Source organism: Geotrypetes seraphini, chromosome 4, assembly GCF_902459505.1.
Source record: "Geotrypetes seraphini chromosome 4, aGeoSer1.1, whole genome shotgun sequence".
Taxonomy (NCBI): domain Eukaryota; kingdom Metazoa; phylum Chordata; class Amphibia; order Gymnophiona; family Dermophiidae; genus Geotrypetes; species Geotrypetes seraphini.
Window position 1 is genome coordinate 232,642,509 of NC_047087.1, and position 27,253 is coordinate 232,669,761.

The window sequence follows — 27,253 nt, forward strand, 5'->3', positions numbered from 1 at the left end:
ATATGCAGAATATAAAATAAAATAAAATGTTTAATTCAGGGCCACTTTGGATCCAGTGAGCTAAAGGAAAGCCAACACATATCTTCTCATGTGAGGTCATGAAACTGCTGGCCATGTGTGTCAGTGACATTCACCCCACCAGCTAAACTTCAAACTGTTTATTGGACTTATCCTGAAGACATTTCCAAATGCATTCTCTTCACCAACTGAGAAATGCCATGTCCTTCAAACATGTAGCTCTTCCCCCCATCCATCTCCTCCTTTCTGTCATAACTTGGTTGGAGAGGTAGAAAGTAGCAGAAAGAAAGTCAGAATGATGATGAAGGCCGCCTCAGTAGTCTCCACCGGCTGCCACTGCCCCCCTCCACCCCCCCCCCCACCCCCCACGGGCCTTGCATTGAAGAACACTGCTCTAACCTGTAGCCATCAACTTTTCTTATCCTTGCCTCGAATGTCCTGAGTAGAAGAGGAGGAAATAATATCCCGATGACAAACTAATGAGGGAGGATCATGAAAAGAGGGGTATGTGGTGAGGAGACAGCAGTAGGATCGCAACTAGTCTTTAGAATGCCTGAATATATTAGCCACAGGATGCCATGATTGATCAAACAAAATGAAATTCCATAGCTAATTTGTGTTACAGATTTCAGTGCCCTTTCATCAAGTAAAAAATTACAGCTCCATAAGAGTTGCTTAAGAAAACTCCAACCATCTTTAAAAAATTGAAACCAAATGGTTTCTGGTTATCCAGGCAAGCAAACTGGAAAAAATAGTTCTAGCAATTATGAAGTAATTTAAAGAACATGAATGCTGGTAATAGAAATGCCCCTATCTCCTCCCCTTATTGTAAATATTTCTGCTGTCAGGCCACTGCTAGAAGAAGGTTAGCATACAACTTTAGTCTTAGAATAATGCACCTTGATTGAAAAGTGAGGAAAGAAGCAAAGATTAGGCAGATAGAAAAGGAAAAAATTGCACCGTGGTCTCAATATTTTAAAAATAAAAGTGCAAAGCAGCATAACTGTCTTTAGAGCTCATGAGTGTAGTGTTGTATATGAAGCCCTGGTGAAAGGAATCAGGCAAAACACTATCATTTTAATGATCGTACTAAGAAAACTAAGGAAGATGGGCATATATATTAAAGGGGGGGGGGGGGACGCTCAGCTGGAAACTCATAAGAGGAGAAAGATACTATTGGATAAAACAAATTATTAATATTGCAGATTTTTTTTAATGTAGAGGTGGGCAGCTTCATTTCTTAAGTGTAGAAAACAGAGCAGGCACTGATGTTTCCATAGTGTAATGTGAACATTAGTGGGTTAACAGTCAAAGGATATGTGGAAAATAATTCTATATATTGCTACCTCTGTCTAGGTACCCTAATACTCTGCCTTTAGCACCAATTTTATAATAGCATCTCGGTGCTAAGTTTCCATTATAGTATACTAGTGTAAGATTGGCATTGGACCCTCTTACACCATGTCAATGGCAGGCATCAGTTAGTATGCCAAGTGATTAGCAAAAGTGGCTCTTAAACCTGTCCTGGGGGACCCTGAAGTCAGTTGAGTTTTCAAGATATATATCCCTAATGAATATGCATGAGATGGATTTGCCTGCCTGTCGCCTCTATTATATGCAAATCTGTCTCATGCATATTCATTAGAATATCTTGAAAACCCGACTGGCTGGGGCTCCCCCAGGACAGGTTAAAAACCACTGGTTTATAGCATTCTAGGATTCTAGGAAGCATGCCCATATTCTGCCTACATATATGCCGTTTTACAGTTATGCACTATAGCCCAAGTGTGTGCCCTCTTTCAGTTATGCATTATGTGTATTCTGGTATAGAGAATGACAGGGGGACCAATTTTTACCCATCCCTGCAGGGACTCATTTTCCCGTCCCGTCCCCGCGAGTTCTTTTCCTGTCCCTGCCCCATTTCTGCAAGCTCCATCCTCATCTGCACACACTTAAAACACTTTAAAATAATAAGTGTTCGAGGCTTGTGCAGTTAAGGCAGAGCTTACAGGAATGGGGCAGGGACAGGTTCAGTGACAAAACTCATGGGGACGGGACGGAGAAAAATTGGTCCCCGTGTCATTCTCTAGTACTTGCTAACTGCAGAGATGTATTTAACATTCATACCTTATTCACATATCAAGAGGAACTATCTGTGCTCTCTCTCTCTATAAACATTTGCAAGATTTTTTTTTTTTTTTGTAGCAGTAATTCATGGGGTTCAAGGGATTTAGCCCCTTCAATCTCTTGTACAAAATGGGGGCTTGTGCAGATGAGGACGGAGCTTGCAGGAAGGGGGCAGGGACAGGAAAAGAACTCACGGGGAGGGGAAAATAAGTTCCTGCAGGGACGGGGACAAATTTTGTCCCCATGTCATTCTCTAGCAAGTGCTTCCTCTAAGATATCCCTGGCCATCCATGGAGTAGACTACTTCTTATATTTCTTCGGTTAATTTTTACCTGGGATCTATGAATAGAACAGGAAGAAACAGCAAGGACACCAGAGAGGGAGTACATTTATTTTTACTTACAGAAACGCCAATGATCACCTCTTTCATTTTGGCACTTGAGACACTGAAAGTGCTTTGCTGCACTGTGACAAATCACAATTTCTATAAAAATGTACAAAGTGTTGTAAAATTGCCAATGTATTCCACTGAGAAAAGGCCTAGAAGCAAAAGGAGTACAAACACAAGGTGCGAATATGCATGGCACAAAATGAAGTTACACTTTTGAAAATACATGCCGGAAGAAGTGCTAATGAGAAAGAAACAGTAGCGGAGCACCTGCAGCAGTGTGTAATCAAACGGTGTCAAATTTAACACTGTAATTAGCAACCAAATTTGCAATCAAAATTGAGCAAAAGCACAAATTACATTTGAAAGCTTACTGAAATTAAAGTGCAAGGCATGTTGACATTTTGTCTCCAAACAGCACTGACAGCAATGGCTAAGCGCTTAGCTTTGAAGAGGATCGCTATTTCTCTGGTCAACTCTTGACCATTGCCAGCTCTGCTTCAAGAGATGAGTAACAAGCAACTACTGTGTTAAAAGCAACCATTACCCTAGAAAAGTAATTTCAACATCAGTTTCAAATACATATGTGCAGGAAAAACTCAGACCCTGTATCCTGAAAAAACGTGTTCCCTTTTAGTCCATTTGTATTCATTTAAGGACAATTTGAAAAATGTATCATATTATGTTTTGTTGGTGTGGTATGAAATACTTAATGAAGCTTGCCACTGTCCTCTAGGATATCTTAACTATATATATAGTTCATATATGTACAGTATAATTTATCACATTTTAAATACTCTTTTTCTGAAGAAACCGTAAATTTACTTTTTGCAACAGTTGTAGTAGTATAATTGATGAGGACTATATTGGATAAAGTCCAATTTTTCTTGGTCGGCAAAAACTGAACATTGGCACCCGTTCAAAATTATTTGTTAGAAAATAAAAAAAAAAAGTATATAATGCTTACATATTTTTGTATATTATTTCATTAAATTTACAATCCAGTTGTGTTTGACCATTACATCCGGCCTCTTACTGCTGCGAGCCAACTGATTCTTCTTTTGCCTTTTCTGCCTCCTTCAGGGCATTAATAACTGGTAACCAGGGTGAAGGTAATTCCGGAACAGTCTTCTTAGCCTGATTAAGGTGGTTATTGGCCGTGTAGATGCTTGCTTGAGGTCCTGCTTCTTGCTCTGAGTAATACATCTCCAAAGCAGCAGGGGTGCAGTGCTTATGCTGAAGGAAAGACCAAAGGAATGACAATAATGGTTTACGAGGCTTCTCAATCGTATAGCTTTGGTCAACTTAAACAAAGCAAGAATGACTTCAACAGACGTTTCTGCCCCTACACTAGGAACACACTCTGGAAATACATATGAAGTATTTTAAACATGCAGCCTCATTTTAGGTATAACATAGAAGTTGGAATTAGGGTGTCCAAATGGGGACTGTCGGATTCCAATAGTATTTTAGAAAAGGATCTGTTGACATAAAGGTTTTCCAAAATACATGTAAAAATGCGTGTGTATGCACCAGTTACATGTGGCAGGAGTGTTCATTTTACAACTGTCAACATTTGAAACATCAATGGAGATGATAAGGCAACTTGCACATTACCTGTCCCTTTTTATTTGTTTTTGAATTGTTTTTAAGCCACTTTTTTTTTCTCCTCCCTTTTTCAAATGTATTATTTTATTACAATTAGTACTAATTACCTTGTTTTTTTATTTTTATCTTAAACTTAATTTTTAACCAAATGTAAATCGCATTGGATTTGGATTTTGCGATCAAATCAAACATATTAAATAAACTTGAAACTTGATAAACTTGAAACTTAAGAGTTGGTACTTGTATGCATACATTGATATTTCAGAGCCTAGCAGTTAAGGGCCAACACATAGAAACATGACAGCAGATAAAGGCCAAATGGCCCATCTAATCTGCCCATCCACATTAACCATTATCTCTTTCTCTCTCTGAGAGATCCCACGTGCCTATCCCAGGCCCTCTTGAATTCATACACAGTCTATGTTTCTACCACCTCTTCTAGGAGACTGTTCCACACAGACTAGAGCCCTATACATCTAATTGCTTCCATTTAATAATAAAAGTACAAGAGGGCATTCAGAAAAATTGAAAGGTGACAGATTCAAAACAAATGCTAGGAAGTTCTTCTTTACCCAACGTGTGGTGGACATCTGGAATGCGCTTCCAGAAGATGTAATAGGACAGAGTACGGTACCGGGGTTTAAGAAAGGATTAGACAATTTCCTGCTGAAAAAGGGGATAGAAGGGTATAGATAGAGGATTACTACACAGGTCCTGGACCTGTTGGGCAGCCGCGTGAGCGGGCTGCTGGGCACGATGGACCCCAGGTCTGACCCAGCGGAGGCATTGCTTATGTTCTTATGTTCTTATTTAAATACAGAGCCTACAATCAATTGGCACTATCAGTTTTGTAGTGGGGGGGGGGGATACTAGGGGTTAGGGGGCTGATCTCCCCTAATCCCTCCTGTAAAATGCTACCAAAAATGGAGGAACTATAAATTCCAACATTGACCATGATGATCATAGACATGTATTCTACTTCTGCAATGGAGAATGCATGTACATTTTTTGGTCTCGCCCCATTACACCCAAACTCCACCCCTTGCCATATACACATATTGCAGATTTACATGTACAAATCCTAGCTTTCTAAAATTGGGTTTTCAATGTTTTTTCATATACTTATAACAGGCTAATTTATTCAGATAAATATGAACAGGTCAATGAAGTACATCTAGATTTTCAGAAAACTTTTGAGAAAATTTCTCATGAGAGGCTCCTGAGGAAATTAAAGTCATGGGATAGGAGGCAATGTTCAGTTGTGGATTAAGAATTAGTTAATGGACAGAAAACAAAGGGTAGGCTTAAATGGCCATTTTTCTCAATGGAGGAGGGTAAATAGTGGTGTGTCATAGGGATCTGTCCTGGGACTGGTGCTATTTAATAATAATAATTTATTTCTTATATACCGCCAAAGCCATAATAGTTCTAGGCGGTTTACAATAAAGAAGGGCTGGACAATCAGCGAATAGGTACAATCAGCAAAAGGGTACAATCAACAGATACAGTCAGCGAATGGGTACAATCAGCAGATACAGATACAATTAATATATGTAAGCAAGGAACTAGTACAATAAGGGTCAAAGTAAGGAGATCGGGAAGGAAGGTACGGAGGGAGATCTTGGGGAGCAAGGGTAGGGTAAGGTGTCTTAGGTTACAAATCGGTTAAATAACTTATTTATAAATGATCTGGAAATTGGAAATATGAGTGACATGGTTAAATTTACAGATGACACAAAACTGTTCAAAGTTGTTAAAATGTATGCAGATTGTGAAACATTGCAGGCAGACCTTAGGAAATTGGAAAACTGGGCATCCAAATGGCAAATGAAATCTATTGTGGACCAATGCAAAGTGATGAACATTGGAAAGAATGACCTAAATCATAGTTTCCAGATGCTAGGGTTCACTTTGGGGGTCAGTGCCCAAGAAAAATATCTGGGTGCCATTGTAGACAATATGCTGAAAACTTCCACCCAATGTGTGGCTATGGCCATAAAAGCAAACAAAATGCTAGGAATTATTAGAAAAGCGATGGTAAACAAGACTAAGAATGGAATAATACAATCAGTATCGCTCCAAGTGTGACCTCACCTTGAGTAGTATGTTCATTTTTGATCATCTTATCTCAAAAAAGATATAGCGGAACTAGAAAAGCTTCAAAGAAGAGCGACAAAGATGATAAAAGAGATGGAGCTCCTCTTGTATGAGGAAAGAATAATGAGGTTAGAGCTCTTCAGCTTGGAAAAGAGATGGCTGAGAGGAGATATGATTGAAGTATGCAAAATCCTGAATGGTGTAGAATGGGTAGAAGTGAATTGATTGTTTACTCCATCAAAAATTACAAAGATTAGGGGGACACTCAATGAAGTTTATTGTTTATTGAAAGCTTCCATATCACTGCTAATGACTGAGGGAGTCAATTTAGAGCGGTTTATATGAGCTTTGTAATGGTGTTACAATACATGAGCTTCTGTAAAGGTGTTACAATACAGAGTCAGCATTTTCTGAGTTGGTTCTCAATACAGCCCTCTTAAACCATAATCAAGCCTCTTTCTTATTTCTGCTGATAATATATATAATATAATATATAATCACTCTACCTGCTTATGCATACCTACTTGTACATATCTATATAAAATATATCATACATTTATTCATATTATACCTTCTTATATATTATACCATATTTAGTATCATGTACTATGTTCATACTACTTTTATTTTAATTCGTGCTTAGTGTCTATATCATGATCTATGTTCATCTCAAAGAATAGTTAAGCTTCTGGAATGCATTGACAGAGGATGTGGTAAGAGCGGTTAATGTAGCTGGTTTTAAAAAAGGTTTAGACAAGTTCCTGGTTTGTTTTTTTTGCATACAAGTTAGCAGATATAGTGAGAGTGTTTACATATTTCCAACTGTAGTTTTACATCCAAAACATTGGATTGTAAAATGTAAGTAACTTAACTGTATAATAGTTATGATCGTATAGGAGATGTGTGTAAATTCCCACTCATATCATTTCATTTTTGCAGATTGAACATCATTGAGGTTATGGCTACTTCACGATGGAGCTGTTTGAATCATCCCAACATATTTTGCTATATTTGTGGGGAGTACAAAGCAAATAGGAAACCTAGTTCTAAGTTTGTAAAAAAGAGCGTAGGTAAGTTATTTTGGTGTCAAGCTTGAAGATCAAGATAAGCCATGGGCTCCTCATATTGTATGCAAAATTTGTACAGAGTATTTCTGCCAGTGGACAACTGGAAAGAGAAGCTGTCTGAAATTTGGAGTACCAATGGTACTCCAACTGAAACTGAAAAACCACTTTGATGACTGTTATTTTTGCAATGTTTATGATTTTGTAATGCATTAAACTACTTTTTCCAAAACTGTGCAAAAAGCTTTCTTTAATGCCACTCATATGAGGCACTGCTACATTTAAAAATTGCATAAGTACAGCAAAATGTACTGAAAAGTTATAAACTTATGCCTGTTCCTCGCTTACAATGTCTGTTTTCTTTGCAGTTCTAACATTTCCTAGGGAAATGTAATACGAGCAAAGAGTTGCCCAAAGAGAGAAGAGAGGTAGGAAAAGGATTGCTCATTCAAAATGCATTCTGGAGTGGCTAATGATATTATACATGTTTATTGTTACTAAATGAAATGATTATGGAAAGTATTACAATTTGAGAATTAAAACTAGTCCAATGTATTACTCAACTCATTTTCAATTCTACAGCTCTTTGCAATTTAGATATGCAAGCTTGAAATGTGTCACTGAAAGGCCAGTAACTTGCCAACATGCCAATCTTTAAAATTGTTACATATACAATTAAAATGATGTCACTAGATCTTCAGTAACAGAATTCATTGCTATGTTTAATTTGTGAGAACTGTAACGTCTACAAACACTTAATAAGTGCAAAGTCAGCAGTAAGTGTAAACCTAGAAATAGCAAGCCTTAATACCAGGCTCTAGGCTCACACTATAAACACAGCTCAGACTTAAATATATCTTGCTCATTCAAAACATATGTTCAAATACCCTGTGTGATAATCAAGGTAAGTTTTCAGAGTGAGCTTTTAGAATCAATTTGATTCAGCAAAGCAGCAGAAAGCATGTAAAGAATTCATAACATTCCTTAATGACCAAAGTGCTTCCATAGCTTCTATAAGCTTGTAAAACCGGGGAAGTAAAATTATTATTATAATATGCATTCAGCTTATAGGGATGCGATGACAGCTTTGCATGGTTTTCTTGTGAATGTTTGTTGTCAGATAATACCTTCAAGAAGATGGGTGAACATTGAAAAAGCATTGGAAATGATTATGCCATGATTACTAACTTGACAGTGAAGGCTTGTCTAGATCAAAGTAGAAAGTCTTACAAAAGAAAGAGATCTTAGAAAAAGAAAGGTTGACATTATGGCCCTTCAGGAAATCCATAATCCTGTACTAAATGTATATTAGATGACGATCCTGGGATTTCATGTACAGTACAAGGGGCCGCTGAAAAGTTCTCAGCCCAACCAAGAAGAGAATGAAGTGGAGCCATGACATTGCAAGTTATTCCACACTTTTCTTGACACTTTTTGCTTCATTTCATATCATTGAACCAAAAAAAGTCAAAAAAAGTATGGGATAGTTTAAGTTTCATGGCTCCACCTCATTCACTTCTTGTTTGGGCTGAGAATTTTCCAGTTGCCCCTTGTATTATAACCATCCATTGGTGGAAGCTAAAAAAAAAAAAAATCATATAAGTAGAGAGTTCCCCATTTACTTGGTTTGTGGCTTGCACTGCTGTGAGGGCTTGTAGGCATCAGTTATTCCGAGAGCTATGCCATTGGTAGGCTAGCTACTGGCAGGGTCTTCTAAGGTGAACAGATTTCAGCTGAGATGCCAGACCAAGAAAAACCACCCATCTGAAACAGTGTTGGCAGTGGAGCATCACATTTCTCTGACAACAATACTGACATAACCTGCATAGAAGAAAGGCCTAACAATCTACTTCTGTATCTTGCCATGAAAACTCAGTTGACTGTTACGATGAAGCAAACTGTGATATAGTGCTGGAAGATGAGTGGGTTAAGTTCCGCTGAATTTTTAAAGATCTGAGTGTTTATGCAGGGCACAAGGGATAAGTGAATTTTCAATTTAAAAAAAAATCATGCTAAAAGATGAATGACATGATGTGTATTAGTATTGTAAGTTCTGTGTAAGGAGGTAATATGACTGGAGTACCAAGGATAAACAGGGGATGGGCAGATGATAGTAGAAAGCACCTGGGAAATCAATGACTTTGATTTAGATGACTTGATTTTAAGCTTGTAAGATAGTCAGCAGTATATCAAGATAATGGTTTAATGGCACAAGAAAGAGTGAGTCAGAGGCAGCACAAAAATAAAATAATTTGATATCATCTGCATACATAAAATCAGAAATGCCCTAATAATGGATCTATATAAGAGGGGCTAGAAACAGATTAAATAAACTTAGGGCAAGAATTGAACTCTGTGGTATGCCTGAGGAGAGAGGGTAGCTAGCTGACATGGTATTATACCAGTGAACACAAAAGGTCTGGCTGACTCTTCAAGGGTCATCTTGGAAGGAAACCTGAACCTGATAAATTATAGAGTACTTTATCTGAAGAAAATCCTCCCATGGCTCTGAGTTCTAGATAATTTATGGACCACTTTTGCTAAGCCAAAGTCCAATGCCACTGGACTGGGTGTCTGTTGCAGTGATGCCCTCCCCCAACCATAGAGGCTGGCATCAGTTGTTAGTATCTCCTAGGAGGAGATGCAAAGAAGCATGGCCTTGGAAAGGGCAGGTGACCTCAGCCACCACCACAGGCTGTCTTTGCTGTAGGTAGCCAGGGGAGCAGCTGTTATTATGAATCTGATTGAGGGGACCAGCGAGAGAGGAGAGAGTCTTGGAGAGGCCTTATGTTTGCTCTGGCACATGGAACACCACTATGGTAACTGCCATTGATCCCAACACTTGCAGATAATGCCACGCCGTGGGAGCCAGTCTCTGGAACAGCTCCGAAATCTGCTTCTGGAACTTAAGTCTTTGTGGCTCTGGAAGAAATACATGGCCCAAGGCTGTGTCAAACAAGAGTCATAGGTACTCCAGATGCTGAATGGTTTCCAGCTGACTCTTCTTGAGGTTGACTATCCAGCCCAAGTCCTGGAGGAATTGTACCACTCTTGAAACTGCCAATTCACCTTCCTCCTTGAACAGAGCTCTCATGAGCCAATTATCCAAATATGGGTGTACCTGAATCTCAACTTTGCAGAGTTGTACTGCTACAACTACCATCACCTTGGTAAAGGTGTGAGGTATCGTAGCCAGGCCAAAGGGAAGCGCAGAGAACTGGAAATGCTGCTCCAAGTACCTTCTATGGAACGGAAAAAAGGGAATGTGAAGATAGGCCTCCATCAAATCGAGGGAGCTGAGAAATTCCCCCACGCCAGTACTGCTATGACCAACCAAACAGTGTCCATGCCTTTCTTTGGAACAATGAAGTATCTGCCCGAGCCCAAGTTTGCGTCTGGCACTGGCTCCATGGCCTGAAGGGCCAGAACTCTTTTTACTATAACCCAAACTTTATGGGCTCTCTCTGACCAGCTGGCCAAATTTACAAAGCGGTCTGGCAGGGGGCACAGAACTTGATTTTGTACCCCTCCCTGATTATGTCTAGCACCAAGTGCTCTGTGCCAATCTGAAATCAGACTAACCAAAAGGATGTCAGTCTGCCTCCTATCTGAGGGAGCTCATCCCCTGGCCTGGCGTCATTGTATTTTCCTAGTGGCTGGTGAGGGGCGAAAGCCCAAGGCTTGATGTCTCCTGACCCCATTAAATCTCTGACGTGATCCCTAAAAGGATCTCTGTACCATTTGGCCTCCTGAATACATAAAAAAATCTTCAGGAGCCTCAAAAATTGCCCTGACCCTAACTCTGGGCTGGCCAGAGTCTGCTGTCTGGTAAGGACTTGGGGCAACAGTCTATCACATTGGCCATCAGGTCATCTAGGCCCTTGCCAAAGAGCATCTGCCCCTGAAAGGGAAGTCTGCTTAGCGTACCTTTAGAGGTAGCATATCCTGCCCACTATCTGATCCAGCCGGACTCACTCAGTGCGTCAACTCAGATTTTTTTCATATCAGTTTTGGAAAATTTTAATGACCATATTACTACGTTGTTTTCTGCATCACTCTCTACATGTGATCAGGGCAGGATTAACCAATAGGCCAAGTAGGCACATGCCTAGGGCCCAAAATGGTCAGGGGAGCCCGATGAAGGAGGGCATCAACATTGTTTTACCAAACGGCGATGGGCCCCTCCAGTATCTATCGGCAATGCGGGACCCCCCCCCAATCAGCAATGCGGACCCCACCCCAATCGGCAACGCGGCCCCCCTCATTGACGGAAAGTAAGACAAGCAAGCAACACGGGTAAGAAATGCAACGGGAACTGTAATTGTGCAAACGGTGCTGCTTACCCAAAGCTTCCTTCTGATGCAGCTTCCTGTCTCTGCCTGCGTGCATGGTGGGGTGGGGCAGGGCAGGGGGCCCAGTGTACTTGTGTGCCTAGGGGCCCTCGATAAATTAATCCTGCCCTATATGTGATATATTGGATATCTTGGACCCCTGAGGAAGCAGTTTTTCTCTGAAACACGGACCATGTATATGAGAGCCATTTTTTAAAGGATTACAAATTTATATGGTTTTTTAATAAAGATTCCCGTCCTTGTTCATTTCCATCTGCAGTTTCTTTCTTGTTTTTGGTGTTTGCTTTTTACTGCAGATTCGTTGGATTTTTCTTTGTTTTGCCAGAGCATCCATTGGGCAGAGATAGCATACCTTGCTCATAACTCTGATAAGATCATACAGAGCATCCACAATATAATTCACCCAAATGAGGAACATTTGGGGATCTTCCCCATCTATCGAGTCTAAGGTCCGAGACAGGCGAGTGTGACAAGAATGTGCCACAAAGGAAGATACAATTGCTACCTTAATCCCTAGTGCCAAAGCTTCAAATTGACATTTTTTTGAGGAGCAAGTCCACTTTGCGGTCTTGAGGATCCTTTAACAACACCCCTCGTTTACTAGGCAGGGAGGTTTGTTTAGTGATCTTTGCCAGCAGAATATCTACTTTTGGCTGAACAAACAACTGCTGGAAATCTGGTGCCATTGGATACAGCTGGGTCATAGTTTTAGTCATTCGAAGGGGACCCTCTGGCAACTCCCAGTTGTCGGAGACCAGTTTAGCCTCTTTTTTTTTGGCTCTAGATAGTTCTCTCTCAATCTGATATAGGGATCTTGAATCTTCATGCTCTTCTACTCTCGATTACCTCTAAACCTTTATTCTCAAACCAGTCTGTCTTGTCAGTCCTACAATTTCTTTTGACATTTCAGTCAAGCATTTGGTAAGTGTGTTCTTATTGTATTTATATATAGCTATTTTGATTTTTGTTTGGTCTCATTTCATACCTTAGGACCCTTGAGGAAGGCTTTGTTAGCCGAAACACAGCCCGTATCTGTTAGTTTTTAATACAGTTGATGTGGACATTTTCTTAACATTCGTTGATTGAAGAAATAAAGGAAAGTCAGAACATTGTGGGCTCCTTTTACAAAGGTACGCTAGCGTTTTTAGCTCACGCACCGGATTAGCGCACGCTAGCCGAAAAACTACTGCCTGCTCAAGAGGAGGTGATAGCAGGTAGCAAGCGCTATTCTACGCGTTAAGGCCCTAATGCACCTTTCTGAAAGGAGCCCTGTGTTTTTTCCACAGTTTGTTTTGTTTTTATGATTTCTGGATGCCAGGCACTCAGCCAGCTTTGCTTGTTCCTGTACCTTTTATTGAGTTTGATTCCTAGTAAATCTGAAAGCTGTTGCTTTGTCAACCTAATGAGCTATACCAGGATTACAAGGTACTGACAATTTATATTATTCATTATTCTTTTAATTATTTTTCACAAGCTTTTAGATAGATTACTAGAAATACTCATAAATGGATGAGATTACCAAGAAGGAAAAAAATATATTTCATATTAACAATGTGAACATACTGTTCTGAAATTTCAAAAATTAGCAAATGTGTTTTTGTATATTCAAATGTCTCTAGATCCAAATTTATCTAGCATTTTCTGTTAAAAATGAAATCAGTTTTTATAGTTTGAATTTATAGATGGGAAAAACTAAGTTATACACTACGAAGGTGGTTTCAAAAGTTTGGTAAAAGTGCAAGTTCAAGTTTCTTTATTTTTGATATACCGTTTATTAAACAAGTGCCTAAACGGTTTACAATGAAATGAAATTTTAAAAAAAGAATTAAAATTAAAGATTTAACATAATTGGAGTTAAAACAAACAAAAAAATAAAATAAAAAGGGACCATGAACAGACTGACGTATACGAAACGAGGGAAAGGAAATAAGAGGTAAATTAATAAATACATCGAGATTGAAAATAAAAATAAAAGGGAGGAGAGTGGAAGGAGGAGGGATACATTATGGTTAAACAATGTAGTCTCCATTGAGGCCCATATTCTATAAATGGCACCTTAACTTAGGCACAGGTAGGCGTCCTACCAGTGCCTAAGTTAAGTCCAAAACTGTGTTTAAAACCAGACTTAACAGAAAATTCAAGGTAACTACCGGTGCCTAAAAAAAACTGTCAGAATCATGCCTCCAGAGAAACTTTTTGGTGCCTAATGCCACTGTAGGCATGATTAACACTGGAAGTGGCATTAGGCACCGTAAAACACTTATATAGCACAATTCACGACAAAGGTAGGTGCTGGAAATGTAGGCTTTAAAAACTCTAGCCTTTCCTTCAGGTGTCTACCTACCAAAGGGGGTGAAGAACTTATGTGCATGACAGAAAAGTAGGACTTGGATGTGATTGTATGTGATGATCTTAAGGTGGCCAAACTGGTTTCAAAGCTAGAAGGATGTTAGGGTGCATAAGGAGATGTATGGCCAGTAGGAAAAAGGAGGTATTATTGCCCTTGTATAAGACTCTGGTGAGACCTCATTTAGAATATTAATCTGTTTACCTTTGCTGGAGGTCATGGTTCTCTAAACAGCACTCTCGCTTGACTGGCACGCAATCGGCAACTGTTTTTAAGGCGGCTGCTGACAACGGTGCCCTGTAGAGAATCCAAGCCTTAGTCCATGGAATTATAAGCTTTTTTGTATTGTAGGAAATATAACTTACGAAAAAACTTGTAACTCACTGGACTAAGTGGCCTGGGAGGGGTGTCCTATACAGAGTCAGGCCTAGTCCCACTTAAAATAAACTCGATTCTGTAACTGACGTCCATATTAAAGACACCGGTTACAGAACTGGGTTAGTGTAGACATGGCCGATACACTTATCGCGGCAAGCGATCTCCCTGCCACGATAGGTAAAGTAGCCACCTGTCCCCCCCTCCTAACGATCACTGACAGGAAGGTGCCCAAACCCTCCTGCTGGAAGGCCGCCCACCCCCATGACTGCTGGCAGGAGGGTGCCCAACCCCTCCTGCTGGAGGACTTCCGCCTCCGTACCCCCCCTCTGCTAATACCCTACCTCCAGACCACCCACTAACCTTTCAACGTTGGCCAGCCGGGTCTTCCTACTGTCCAGCCAGCAGGCCTGCCTTAGGCTTATCAAGGATGGGCCGGAAAGGGGCAGGCCCACCACCTTTCAATGAAGTGGGCCTGCTGGCTGGACAGTAGAAAGACCCGGCCAGCCAACATTGAAAGGTTAGTGGGGGAGGGGTTCAGGGGGTGTTATTGGGGGTTCCAGAGGGGGGTGTTAGCAGGGGGTCTGAAGCGGGACATTCTCCGGCAGGAGGATCATGGGGCGGTGGGTGGATCTTCTTTCAGCAGGAGGGGTTGGGCACCCTCCTGCCACCAATCAGGGAGTTAGGTGGACTTCCGGCAGGAGGGGTTGGGCACCCTCTTGCCGGTGATCATCGGGGGGGGAGGGGGGTAACAGGCGGACGCTATAACTATCGCAGCATGGAGATCCTTTGCAATGATAAGTATAGCGGCCATGTCTACTTACAATGTAGGCCAGCATTTTGCTGGCCTACATTGTAAGTGTCTCCCGCTCTACTAGGGAAACGTGTAGGGCTGCCTAGGTTTTCCTAAGGCTACCGCCTAGCCTTAGGCAAGCTTAGGTGGGCTTGGTGGGCTCCCTGAGGCGCATTCAATATAGACGGCCTGCCTGGAGAGCATTTTTTATTTTTTTTTTAAACGTGCATCCCGATTGGCTGATTAGACAACTGTAGGACGCCTAAAGCTGCCTACAATTGGGACACACTTTGCAGAATCCGGGCCAGTGTGTTTAACTTCCTTTTTTGTACCAAACCACCCTCCTACTTATATTCTAAGTGATTTACAATGAATAGTAATCAAGTACTCTTAAGTATTTTCCCTATCTGTCCTGGTGGACTCACAATCTAACTATGGTACCTGGGGCAGTAGAAGGTTAGGTGACTTGCCCAGGGTTAGAAGGAATGGCACTGGGCTTGAACCTGTAACCTCAGGGTATTGAAGCAGCAGCTCAGACTGCTGGGCAACTTCTCTACGCCAGTTATTAATATGATTGTAAAGTACATCTTCTGCTTTACGGTTACAGGTAATATGGAGTCTGATTTAATAAGCTCTTTTTTTATATAGGCACAGAAAAAAAAAACCTTAGAAAATCAGGCCTATATACTGTATGTTTCTGACATCTGTAACACATTTCCCAAACTGGCCATTGAGAAACTTGTCTTCTGGATAGATTTAATATACCTTGAGTATAGCAGAATTAGAAAACATACCTTCGAAGGCCATGGTTGCCCACCTGTGCACTAGTATGTCTTAGCAGATTATTTTTCTATTATATACAGTATACCTTTCTATGAAATGATACATGTTTTACAGAGCTAATATATTTTATTTCAGAAAATCAACTGTCGGTAACCAGAAAAGCATTATTAAATAACCCAGCTATATCTGTTCTGAAGAAGTGGCATTCTTCTACATGCTGAGCATCTGATATACATGGAACTGATTCTTCAGAGAATAGATTAGCAAATTACTCGGATATATATTTTTTTATCTCCTTGATCTGTTTTCCCTTCATGACACCATAGAACAGGGCCTCTAAAACCTGTTCTGGGGAGCTTACAATCAATCAAGTTTTCAGGGTATTCACAAGACATATTTAAGAGATAAATTAGCATATTGGGAAAATTTTATAGCACGGTAAATGCCTTATTTCTTTTATAGAATACTAGTTTAACTGGCTACTCTCATCATGCTTTACATTTAGGTATGAACATTTAATCCAACTAGAGCTAGTTGACATTTTAGTGCCTACATGCAATAGATATGCACATAACTTAGTTTTCTATAACTTACATGTGTAATTTGGGTCCTGCTCATGTTCTGCCCCAACCCTCACCCTTGCAAATATGCACTATTTAAGTTAAACTGTATTTGCAAGGGAAGTGTATATAGCATGTTGGCATATATGTGAATTTGTGTGCACATACACACACATATATGCTAACATTGTAAATATGTATGTGTGTAGCATGCATGTAAAAATTAACATATATTTATATAGAACTGCCCTTGATGGAGGGTAATTCTAAAATTATTTTAGGCATCAAGAATATGCATAAATAACCAGAATACTATATATATGGACATATGTGTACACATATGCACATTAATGTCAATAATCTGGCAATGCACTGTTTTACAAAATGGCACTTAAATACAATGATTTACATATCAAGGAAGCAGTGCATACAAATCTATCTCATGCATATTCATTGTAGATATCTTGAAAATCTGATGGGATTAGGTATGCCTCTAGAACTGGGCTGAGAAGCACTGCACTACTGTGTGGAAAAAAATGAAATTTATTTTTTTTCATAATTTTGTATTTAAATGATATTTCCCCTGTCGATAACAAATGCACATCCTTATCAATAACTCCAATGATTACAGACTAACTAAGCACTGTTAAATGAAATGTCGCAGTCCGGGATATACTCTTTCTGTGGTTAGTCACTGATTCACACTGTATAATCACCAAAGAATTTAAGAACGCCATTCAGTGGTGTAGCAAGGATGGGAGGCACCTGGGGTAGCAGTCCCCCCCACCACCCCTCTTCTCCACCCCTCATTGTATGCGCCACTTCCTTTCCCCCATACCTTTTTAACTTCACCAGCGCAAGCAGCATCTCCAACTAGCTGCCCGTGCTGGCCTTGGCTCTCCCTCTGATGTCACTTCCTGGTCCCATGACCAGGAAGTGACAGAAGGAGAGCCAAGGGCTGGCACAAGCAGCACAGGATAGAGCTGCTGCTTGCGCTGGCAAAGAGCTAGAAGTACGGGGGAAGGGAAAGGATACGTGCGGTGGGGGTGGGTGGGAAGGAGTAGGGGGCAGAGAAGAGACAGCGCTCGGGGTGATCTGCCCCCCACCCCCCTACCCCCATCCCATACTATGTCACTGATGCTATTTTACATAGAATGGCTAGCAGAGTTCTACTGTTAGAGTAGTTGTTCTCAACTCATTTCTCAAGACACATGCAGGCAGTGCCTCCATTGTATGCAAATCTATCTCATGCGTATTAATTGTGGACACCTAAAAATACGACTGGCTTTGTATATCCTGAGGGGTGACCCGTCAAATGCGCGCAGGACATTGGTGCGCCAACAATTCCACCCCGAAATTTGCACATAGGACAAATGCACGCCGCCCTAAAACCTTCATTTTCCACTCTCAGGGGGGGGTTACACTTATTACTTCCGCTATCCTTGCACTGTGACCACTTAGAACTCGCTCTGCTGCCTTTTGCCTTCCCGTTTCTGGTCTGAGGGGGGAGCATGGGGGGGAAACTCCTCCCCCCCCCCCCCCCGACTACACTCACTCTCATCAGGGGGCTCTGAATTTGAACATTGCCGTTAACGCTCCCCCCCACCACTAGACTTATAGACTTACAATTGCACCCCGAAAATCCCGCTCCATGCACGCACTTGTCAGAGTGGATTTGTCGGGGCGCTATTGTCCTGCATGCTACTGACGGTTTACCATCCTGAGGACTAGACTGAGAACCTTATGATGAAGATAAACAAATGCACAGGGAGTACTTTAAACTTCGCAGCTTAATTTACCCATTCAAAATAGTAGGAATACATTAGTTGTTACCTCACCTTAAACACAAAGCCTTCTGGGCAGCTTAACTGGTCATACCAGAGTGCCTTGTACATGACCAACATGAGAAGACAGGCTAGAAATGCCATGGTAATTAGAATGAGGCCAGTCAGCTAAAAGAATGAGAAAGAATAACAATAAAATATTCATGAAGCCTTCTGAATAAAACATAGCACAAGCTTTCATAATCTACAGTCTGTGCATCAAGTATAAAGGGATTTTAAACAAACACTTCAAATACTTCAACATGCTCTTTGGGGCCCTTTTACTAAAGTGCCTTAGACAGAATAGGCAACTACCAACTGCAAGAGCAGCGGGTAGTCAACCAGTAGGCACCCAAGAGATCTGGTAAAACACAGGGTCCAGCACTTCCAATATATTTTCAGTTGCCTGACATGTTATGGCACTCATGTGCCTATATCAGTGGCAGCTGTACACTTCAGGAAATAGATGCTGAAAATTTAAAACATGTATCAGTCAATTTTCAAAGCAATTTAACCGGAGAGGAGAGCCTCCTGCCTGGTTAGTTCACTTGTGCCTGTCTCAACTCCTGGTTGTCTTCGGATGGTCCGAGGGCGAAGAAATCTTAGGCCTATGTTTTCTGCTATTATGAATTCTACAGTCACAGCCAGTCAGGGTTACAGAAAAGGAATATGGGAGAGTGCAGTATTCAGTTTTTCTCACTGAGGGCCTTTGCTGGCATACAGAAAAGGGTTCTGCACAAAAAATGGTCACGTAGAAGTTATTTAAATAACTGGAAGGTGTTCTATGTAAAACACCTGGCACATAGTATGTCCCTATCATTACATTACAGATTTCTATTCCGCCATTACCTTTCGGTTCAAAGCGGATTACAAAAAGAGTTATGAAAGAAAGCTTACAAAGTTGGATCGGAGATCGTTCCAAGGGAGGGGTAAGAAGGATCAGGGGTTGGGGAGGGGATGGTAAGAAGGGATATTCATGGTATTAAGCTTTTTTTAAGGGATTTCTATCATATAGGTACAAATCAGTTTGGGGTAGAATTTGCCTTCCTCAAAAGTATGTGAAGATGTGAGAGGTCAAACAGTGACCTCCTCAAGCTAACCTCTTGACCAACTTTGTTAACTAGGCTTGTCTGATATGTATCATTGTATGTATTCTCTTCCAGAGTAGGTAGTGCCAGAGGGAATCACTCATTAGTAAGGGGCAGTTAACAAGCTTAGCAAGTGCTGTGTTACTAATCAGTATTGGGTGTATGCACTAAATGAGCTCTGTCTGTATTTTCCTTGGTGTCTTATAGAAATCACAGTTTTGTAATACTTTATAAGATACTCTGTGTAGTTCAGAAGAGAGTCTGATTGCTGAATCGCTGTTTCTTATAACGCCAAATACTTCTTGTCATTTCACAGTTAGGAATTTCTCTGTTCTAATCTCAGTGTTGCACGCTCAGGGTTGGTTTTGGGGATACCCTTCTTTCTCCTCGAGCCCCCTCTGTGTGATACCCCTCTTTCCTGGTTGAGGGGCTTCCAAGCCTATTCCATCACTGGCTTGTAGCGATACTCAGACCACTAACCAGTTAAGTCAGCAGCTAAAGTTAGCTTTGTAAAAAGACTGTCTTAACTTTAACTACTGAGCTAACTGGATACCAGTCTGAATATTGCCTGGTGCCCAGTTAACTTCCAAATAGCAGCATCCTCCCTCAGTCTCTTCCCCAATGGCTATGACTGTTACTTTGATAATGTGGGCAGTACATTTTCAAGTGTTGCTCTATTCCAAGTGAAGCAGCATAAAATAACATAACTACTCTTGTATACCCTTACAACCTCGCAGCTCAGTACGGTTTACGAGTAAAAAAGACTGCACATTTGCAGTGATATGACAATGCTATAGTAAAAAGTTTTTGGAAAAGAAAAAAAAGAAGGCATTTTGACAATTAAGTTGCTAAAAGTTCTTCTTAAAAAGATGGGAGGATTGCCTTGTGAGGTGCCATTTCTCTGTACAATGATATAGTCTTTCAAGTAGGAACTTAACCTGTGGTTCCATTCATCCTTAAAGAGCTTTGGGTGGAAGAATTTCTTGTAAGTCGCTGGAAAGACAAAAACGAAGAACCCTTGAAGCAGCTGATGTCATGGGCTGTGGAAGCCAAACTCAAGAACTGCAAGAAAATCATTGAAGGATTTGACAACATGCAGCAGGTTTCCTGAGAATGTTCAAGGGGGAAAATACTGGAAAAGCAATCATAAAAGTATGATTTAACATTTTCAACCAAAGTGTTTCTCCTTGCAATTTCCTCATCTCTGTTTTAAAGAAGACTAAAAAAGCTGCTTTCTCTTCTTTTTAAAATTTATATATTCACATTATTTCCTAAAATCATACAGAATAATTTTGGAAATAACAATAGCAAAAGAACCATCATAATCATATCAAACAAAAGTAACAGAACCTTGGCTATTCTAAATAAGACCCCTCCATTCTATTCTGAAGACAGCAACCCATTTGATGAAACCCTCATCCTTTCTCGCTCCCACAGACCATGTAGTACTATATGATCCCATAATATCACTACACCTACAATTATCTTATACAGGTACAATGGAGTGCTAAAAAGTTCTCAGTCCAACCAAGAAGGGAATGGTGTGGAGCCATGAAACTTACAAGTTATTCCAAATATTCACTCCTAAGTTCAACACACTTGGCACATTGAATCTGAAGGTTCTATAACTTACATGTGTAACTTACATGTGTATCTGAAGTTTCTGTAAGTTACATGTGTAAGATGAACTAAACACTTCCGCAATGATGAAATGCGCTGTAACAGATGGCACTAAAGCACAAGCACAAATACCCTTTTTAAAGGAGGAAAAAGCCTCAGACAGATGTGAGAGACGCGTCCAGTGTCCTAATCAGAGCATGATCGGATACGTTACACCCTGAGGCAGCTAAATTGTGAAACGCTGGCCATCGTCGGTGTGCCGATCCAAGAAAGATAAGATAAGTTGATTTTTCATCTATTTTACAAAACATACATTTAAAAGCAACATTTAATAAAGCACATTGCTTGGATCATTAGAAGGAGGTTTTCAGCCAGTGAAGTGAACGCTCTACCACCGCTATTCCACCATTTGGAGGTGGGGGGCCCCTGTCTGAGGCTTTTTCCTCCTTTAAAAAGGGTCTTTTTGCTTGTGCTTTAGTGCTATTGATCTGTTACAGCACATTTCATCATTGTGGAAGTGTTTTGTTCAACTATTGTGGTTTTCACAATATCTGAGTTTTTTCTACTATAGTTACACGTGTAAGGTCCATGTGTAAGTTACATGTGTATCTGAAGTAACTTACATGTGTATCTGAAGTGTCTATAACATGTGTAAGTTTCTGTAACTTACATGTGTAAGCCATGAAACTTACTAGTTATTCCACATATTCACCCCTAAGTTCAACACACTTGGTACATTGTATCTGAAGTTTCTATAACTTACATGTGTAATTTGGGTCCCGCTCATGCTCTGCCCCTATATATAACCCTCACCCTTGCAAATATGCACTATTTAAGTTAAACAGTATTTGCAAGGGAAGTGTATATAGCATATTGGTATATATGTGTGCACATACACTCACATATGCTAGCATTGTAAACATTTATGTATGTAACATGCATGTAAAAATTAACACCTATTTATATAGAATTGCCCTTGATGGAGGGTAATTCTAAAAGGCTTTTAGGCATTGAGAATATGCATAAATAACCAGAATACTACATATATGGACATATGTGTACACATATGCAATTAATGCCAATATTCTGGCTATGCACTGTTTTACAAAATGGCACTTAAATACAATGATTTATATATCAAGTAAGCAGTGCATACAAATCTATCTCATGCGCATTCATTGTGGATATCTTGAAAATCTGATGGGATTAGGTATTCCTCAAGAACTGGATTGAGAAGCACTGCACTACTGAATAGCTGTGTAGAAAAAAATACTCTGATGTCTGGTCACTGACATACTGTTCCGCTGCTACAATCACCTCCGAATCACTCAAAAACTGTCACCCTTTCAAACTCTTGTTAAGGTCTGGAAACAGAAAATAATCGGATGGAGCAAGATCTGGTGAGTAGAGTGGATGGTCCTTGCAATGAGACCCCAACTGTGTTAAAGCATCCATTGTTTTGCCAGCCTTATGATCAGGTGCATTGTCTTGCAAAAAGAGAACTCCTTTCCGCAGCTTCCCTCTACTTTTGCATTTCATTGTCTCCTTTAATTGGAACAGCAAGTTACAGTGGTATTCTACATTAAGTGTTTGGCCCCTTGGAAGATAGTCAGCCATTAAAACACCTTCCTGATCTCAAAACACTATGGCCATAACCTTTCCTGCTGACTTTTGGGTCTTGAATTTCCTTGGCTTTGGAGAACCTGAGTGTTGCCATTGCATGGACTATTGTTTTGTCTCAGGATCATAGTGGTGTAACCATGTTTCATCAACAATAACTAATCATTCCAAAACATTGGCACCAGCTCGCTGAAAATGCTGCAAAATCAACTTGGAAGTGTCTACTCAATGTCGTTTCTTGTCAGCATTCAAACATTTGGGCATCCACTTGGCTGACAGCTTCAGCATACCCAGCTGCTCGTGGATTATACATCCAACATGATCCCTGGATATCTGTAGAGTCTCAGCAACTGTTTTAGCTGATATATGCCAATCTTCCCAAATCAGGTCATGGACATGGTCAACAATTTCAGGAGTTGGCATGGTCTGAGGCCTCCCAGACCTTACTGCATCTTTGGTCTTGAAATCTCCATGCTGAAAGTTTGCACACCTCTTCTTCACTGTGGAGTATGATGGGCATTTGTCATTTAGGGGCAAATTCTATAAGAAGCGGCCAAAAGTTAGGCGCTGATATAGGCACCGTTCAGTGCGATTCAAGCACAATTAGGTGCTGTTTAGTGAATCACACTGAGCGGCACCTATTTTGGAGGTGTCCATTAAATAGGCCAGCTCTAGGCACAACTAAAAGTTAGGCGCACATGCGAACGTTTAAGAGCAGTGATTCTGTAAGAAGGCGCCTAACACGTAGCCACGCCCACACATAACATGCATAGCGCCTATTTTTTTGAAGGCCTCCTAAATTTTTAGAGGTGCCTTGTTACAGAATCGCGCTTTCTTGATAGGCACCTATGTTTCAATCAGTGCTGATTAAAAAGCTTAATTAAGCTTGTTCTTCAATTTAGATAGGCGCCTATCTAGTTGGGCGCCTCCAAAATAGGTGCCTAACTTTAGGCTGGTTACAGAATTTGGGCCTCAATGTTTGCATTGTACAGTCATGGATTTCCTTTGGAGTTATCCTCTGCAGGAATAGGAACGTCATGATGGCTTGGAGTTCCACACTTGAAAATAACACACTTTTTGTTGACATGGTTCAATCAATAATCTGAAACAATGTCAAAAACATAGTATTATGATTCTGCAAATTGGCACTTTGCAAAATAAAATAACATTCTTTTCAGCTACAGTGGCAAACTAACGCTCAGAATTTAGGAAGTCAGTGGGGCTGAGAACATTTTCGCACTCCCTCGTACGTTCATGACATGGATTAGTGATACCTTGCTTAAACAGATATATTAATGCTTTTTACTTTGTTTTATGTAAGAAGGGTTTTCAGTCTCTGTTTCCCTTGCAGCAGTGAGCTCAAGGAACTCATTTTAGGCAACCATTGACACTTTTGGGTGTATTCTATAAGGTAAAAGATTTTTATTTGAAGTTATCAGAGCACAGGGTGTGAAGTTCCCTTTTTTATTTATTATTGCAAATAAAGATTTTTCCATGCTCATTTAATCACTATTTTTCATTTTATTTTTCTAAGCCATATTGCTTGCTGTATTCCTGTTTGCTTTTTCTAAATGTGTGCGATTTAATTTAATTGGTGATCACATTATATGTATATGTTATGCCTCTTTCTTTTAGGTGGATTTTGGGGTTAACATCCAGAATACTGAATTTGACATTTGACTCTGACTCAGATACAGATATATCGAAACATATTGAGCTACTGAAAATATATTGGAAGTGATTAGACCCCTATATATTCTACCACTAGCTCTATATTTACTCTTGGAGTACATCTTTTTTGAGGACGTTCTAGAAACAACACCTAAATGGAGGCACCGGTAGACACCCTACTGGTGCCTGTTAATCAACAAACGCCGTTTAAAAGGGCAAAAAATGGCACCATTAAAGCGCCTACCGGTGCCTAAATAATACACACTAGAATCATTCCTACATAGGCGCTAAACACCAATATGGGCATGGCTAATGCCAGAAGTGGCATTGGGCAGCCTAATGCGCCTACGTAGGTGTGAGTCACATCAAAGATAGGTGCTAGAAATGTAGGCCCAGAAAACCCTGGTCTTTCGCAGCAGCACAATTCTCTATAGGGTACTGTTGCATGATTGACACGTGACTGGTGGCTGCATTTAGGCAGCCGCCAATATAGGTACCCTATAGAGAATCCACTGTCTACTGGTTGATAATTATCCACTACTTTTGTACTGTTACTAAAGTGCGTTAAGCACTTGACATGTGAATTAGAGGTTACTGTTTAGTGCATGAGCACAGTAAATGTTACAGCACTGGCATGACAGTTAGCATGTGCTGTACATTTTACCTAATAGTGACTGCAAGTAGCACCTTAGGATCTGTGGTTGGCCCTCAGCTGCCACACTGCAGTGAAACAAAATGCAGGATGAAATAAAAAAACATTTTCTGCATCTTGAAAAAGACACCTCTGGTCATGTAGTGAAATTTAATAGGATTAATAGAATTGATATGGAGCACTGCATTAAAAGTTTGACACATTAATCATGTTATTAGCACATTAATTGCCCATCCTTAAAAATAAAGTCCCACTCTAGTGCAAAAGTAGCTAGAAGTATAGATCTAGATTTTATTAGCTCCAAAGGTGTTTCAAGGAAACCTGTTAAATTCAAGAGTTCCCCTTCTTGATGTCAATTCTGCACAGAAAGATCTAGACATCGAATCAACCCGCATGCTAAACACAGCAGAAGCCTTTATTATATTAATCATTGGGAGGAGGGTGGGAGAAAATGATTGTTTTATATATTACTTGTGTAGTTAATAGTGCGTTTTATGCAGTATTTTATGTTCAATTAATTGTATTGCACTGTCAAAGCTGGAAAATCAATAAAGGTTTAGAAAAAAAGAGTTTCCCTTCTTCAAAACTCTTCATACCCGCTGCATAAAAACAGATAAATATACTGATCGCACAACAAGGGGTACATTGTCTTCTGGAGATGAATGCATGGCTGCGTGGATGGTATCGTTGAGAACATTTTGACTTCCTGGCCCATAGGATAATTTTCCAAGGGCTACTGAGCAATGATGGTGTACATCTATCAAAGAAGGAAAGAAGTGTCTTCAGCAACAGACTGGCTATTGAACTAGAATAATTGGGGCAGGGTGATCAAAGCTACCAGGTGAGTATAAGCCATCAGGTAAGTAAATCACTAAATACCTCTAAACAAATAGGAAAAGGGGGCAATGTATGGAAAGCAGTGTATACTAATGCTTGATGTATATAGAGGCTGTGATGGAAGAGGTCAAGTTGGATTTAGTGGCAATTACAGAGATGTGGTTCATGAAGAGCCATGACTGGGATATAGTTATACCAGGCTATAATCTGTTCAGGAAAGATAGGGTAGGAAGAAAAGGAAAGATCATATGTTAAAGATTATATTAAAGCTACACAATTGCAAGATCTACAGGGAAAGGAAGAGACACTGTGGGTCAATCTGGAAATAGGGAATGGAAAATGTATTTACATTGATGTGATATACAGGCCTCCTTTACAGACAGAAGTGGACAGAGATTTAATAGTATACATTCGGAATATAGCTGTAAAAGGGGAAGTATTACTAACATGCCAGATATTGATTGAGATATCCCTATTGCAGGGTCTTCTAGAAGTAGGGAGATCTTGGATTCTCTACAAGGAGAACTGTTCCAGTAGTTGGTAATGGAATCCACACGGGATGGGACCATACTGGTCTTAGTGCTTACAAATGGGGAAAGTGTTTCTGATGTTACAGTGGGTGATCATCTGGCATCCAGTGATCAATACATGGTGTGGTTTAATATTAAGACAAGTGTAGAGAGGGCTTATTCAAAAGTAAAGGTTCTAGACTTAAAAATAAAAAACTTTGTTCAGATGGGGGATTATGTCAAGGAATTGTTCTCTGGATGGGAGCATCGGGGAAAGGTAGGAAAGCAGAGGGCATAATTGAGGATCTTTTATAAGGGCAACAAACCATTTTGTAAGGAAAGTAAGTAAAAGTAAGAGGAAAAGAAGGCCACTTTGGTTCTCAAAAGTAGCTGCTGAGAAGGTAAGGAAAAAGAGGTTAGCTTTCATAAACTACAAAGGATCACAGAAAGAGGAAGACAGGCAAAAATATCTGGATAAATTAAGAGAGGCTAGTTGAGTAGACAGCAAAGCAAAGATGCAAATGGAAGAAAAAATAGCTGACATGATAAAACGGTGGGGGTGGGTGAAACAAGACATTTTTTAGATGTGTTATGATAAGAAGTTTGAAAGTGGCATTGTGAGATGTAAAGGTGAAGGGGAGGAATATATAGAAGCTGATAAAGATAAGATGGAATTGCTTAATAAATATTTCTGTTGTAATGTAATGTAATGTATTTCTTATATACCGCTACATCCGTTAGGTTCTAAGCGGTTTACAGAAAATATACATTAAGATTAGAAATAAGAAAGGTACTTGAAAAATTCCCTTACTGTCCCGAAGGCTCACAATCTAACTAAAGTACCTGGAGGGTAATAGAGAAGTGAAAAGTAGAGTTAGAGGAAAAATAAAAATAAAATAAACATTTTAACAAGACAGCATT

The 27,253-nt window shown here is 40.1% G+C and overlaps 1 protein-coding gene across 1 annotated transcript in view; it reads right to left on the minus strand.

Moving 5' to 3' along the window:
- Positions 1 to 2,570: 2,570 nt before the first annotated feature.
- Positions 2,571 to 27,253, minus strand: part of CALY (calcyon neuron specific vesicular protein) — a 154,170-nt gene continuing 129,487 nt past the window's right edge. Inside the window, exons 4-5 of the mRNA XM_033943470.1 lie at positions 18,351 to 18,464; positions 2,571 to 3,769 (exon numbers count right to left, since the gene is read on the minus strand). Of these exons, the coding sequence (XP_033799361.1) occupies positions 3,566 to 3,769; positions 18,351 to 18,464 (318 nt within the window). The 3' untranslated portion in view covers positions 2,571 to 3,565. The remainder of the gene's footprint in view (positions 3,770 to 18,350; positions 18,465 to 27,253) is intronic.